General features: G+C 64.5%; 1 protein-coding gene across 1 annotated transcript in view; it reads right to left on the bottom strand.

The window, feature by feature from the left end:
• PARP10 (poly(ADP-ribose) polymerase family member 10) overlaps window positions 1-2558 on the bottom strand; it is a 10083-nt gene extending 7525 nt beyond the window's left edge. The window contains exons 1-2 of the mRNA XM_006775173.2: window positions 329-2558; window positions 53-196 (exon numbers count right to left, since the gene is read on the bottom strand). Of these exons, the coding sequence (XP_006775236.2) occupies window positions 53-196; window positions 329-525 (341 nt within the window). The 5' untranslated portion in view covers window positions 526-2558. The remainder of the gene's footprint in view (window positions 1-52; window positions 197-328) is intronic.
• Between the last annotated feature and the right edge of the window lie 6 nt (window positions 2559-2564).

The following is a 2564-nucleotide window of genomic DNA, read 5'->3' as shown; positions in this document are numbered from 1 at the left end:
ATCAGCCCCCTCACCTGCCGCCTCCTCAAAAGTGAGCACGCCTCCGTGGCCAAGTCTCTGCCAGCTCAGCACAGGCCCCCCCCCAGAGCGTCGGTGGTTCTCAAAGTAGAGTGTGAGCAGCTCATCCGGGATGTCGGGGGGCAGCCCGCTGAGCTCCACTGCCGGCCCCCCCTCCTCTGCCTCTGCCATCGCAACCCTGGGGGGGACCAGCGGGTAGGGTAGCCGCCCCACAGTCCAATCCCACCCCTTCCAAGCCCCACCAGCTCCCCTTGCCCCCACAGCCTTCCTGGCACCCCCTTCATCATGGGCAACCCACACCCTCACTTACACGGCCTGCTGCTGGGGCCGCCCAAGCCTGCTGTGCAGGCAGAAGTCCTGGTTCAGGAAACAAAAGTGAAACTGTCTGAGGGGAGGAGGAAGGGAGGGGCCTGCAGCCGGCTGGTGGCTGCCTCCCGCAGGCAAGTCCTCAGGCAGCCACCCCCCCCTCCTCAGTCTGAAAAGCCCCAGGGGGCGTGGGCTGGGCATGACCACTCCGCCCAGCCACCAGCCCTTGTCACACCTGCCACTGACTGGCAGGGTAGGGGGAGTGACCCCTACTGTCCTCCACTCCCATTGGCCTCTCTCTGAACCTTCAAATGGCCAATCTCCCTTCCTACTAAGTCCACCAGGGGGCTCTGATCTCTGCCCAGACCCAGGGACCTCAGCCTGTGTTCCCCTGCCCCACAGCCTGAGCCGGTGGGTCCCAGGCACGCCCCTAGCTCAGGCTGGCTTTCAACTCCCCGCGCACACCCCCAAACCAGCTCCTGGACCTTTAAACCTAGCAGGTGGCCGGGCCTCACACTAATGCATGTTGAGGGTGAGCAGCTCCCACCCTTGACCTACAAGTGCTTCCCAGCACAGCCTTCCTCGGCCTCCTCGACTCCCTCCTCTGGCTCTCTCCCTGGTCTGTGCACCTGCCCAGTCTTCCCGTCTTCCACCGTCACTGTTGTCATCACAGCCAACCCCCGAAGGTGCAGGCACTGTGCCTTGCCACAGCGAATCCTCGTCACAGAAAGGGAGGTGGGGGTGCAGACGGGGCCCGCGGCAGTGCTCGCACCCCGGCTTCATCTTGAGAATCCAACTCCCTCTCGCAACAGAGCCCTGCCCCCCAACCCCCATGCTCCGTTCCCTCCCAGCCTCCCAAAGAGGTGTGTGCTCCCTCCCACCTCCCATTTACCCATCAGCCTCCACCCCTGCTGCTCCTCAAGGGGACTGAGGACCTGCGCACCCTGCACGCCCAGCAGCACACCTGGCCTCTGGGCTGCCCCCACCCTGGTCTGAGCCTCCACCATCTCTCACCTGGATCTCTGCACCGACCTTCTGAGGAGCCTCCCTCTGCCACCCCCACCCACCGCACCGTCCCTCCTCCACGGAGCAGGCAGAGCAAGCCTTGGGGGGTGGCGCCCACAGCTGCTGCAGCTCGGGGCATGAGAAAAGCCAGTCACTCACAGGAAAAACCAAAGTCCTTTGGGGGGCCTGCCAGGCCCTGCCCAATTGAGCCCCAGTTCCCTCTGTGGCCCCGTCCCCCCTATCCTCCCCATGCTCAGCCAGCCCCAGCCTGGTCCTGCAGAACAGCAGACTGATCCACCTCTGTCCCTGCACTGGCCTTTCTCACAGAGCCACTGTCCACCCTTGGCCCTTACCCTGCTCTTAGTAGCAGGTTTAACTGGAAGTTGGAAGTCTTTAAGGACCTTGTACAGACCACTTCCAAGGCCCTGACCTCAACCTCATCTTTGTCGTTTTCTATTGTCTCCTAAATGGTAGGAGCTTTTAATCCCGCCAGGCACGAATGCCTCCCTGCCGGCTCTATGTCTTCTCTCCTCGCAGGACGCGCCACCTCCTAGCGCACTGGGTAACTCAGCCAGCCTGCTGCTCCCTGCGGCAGGCAGAGCGCCCGGGCAGCGGGCACTGGAGCAGCTAGTGTCATGGCCGGACGGTTGCAGGTTTAGGAGCCGGTTGTCACACTGGTGGCAGCTTGAAATCAGCCACGAGGACATGCAGAAGGTGCCCATCAGGGCTCGCCCTCACTAGACCCAGGTGTTAACCACAGAACCAGCACATCGGGGCACAGGACAGAGCCTTTCCCAACCACTGCAGGGCCTGGGAGAGGCCAACCATCAGGAGCCAGCATTGTCCAGGCCCCGGGCCCCAGGCGGAGAGGCTGCAGCAGGGGTGGCCCTGGCTGTGGCCGCCAGCACCCCCGCAGGACGGCCCTGGAGCTGAGGGAAGAGTGAGGCCTCGGCCCCTTGGCAGCGACCCGGGTGTGAGGACTGCAGCCTGTGGGACTGGAATGACCTGCTCTCCCGGGACAGGCGACGGGGCGACTGGGTAACCAGGGCCCGGGTCTGGGGGAGGCTTGATGGAAGGGAAAGTGGCGTTCAGGGCCCAGAAGGGAGGGAGCGGGCCGGTGGCCTCGGGGGTCCCGGGTTGGCGATGACATGTCAGCCCCGGACCCAGCTGGCCGGGCAGCGTCAGCCTGCGAGGTCCTCAGCCCCGCGGCCCAGCCCACCTCTCGGCGACAGTGT

The sequence above is a fragment of the Myotis davidii genome, unplaced genomic scaffold (assembly GCF_000327345.1).
Source record: "Myotis davidii unplaced genomic scaffold, ASM32734v1 scaffold1509, whole genome shotgun sequence".
NCBI lineage: Eukaryota > Metazoa > Chordata > Mammalia > Chiroptera > Vespertilionidae > Myotis > Myotis davidii.
Note: the sequence above shows the minus strand (reverse complement) of the source record. Positions and strands in the feature narration are given on the sequence as shown.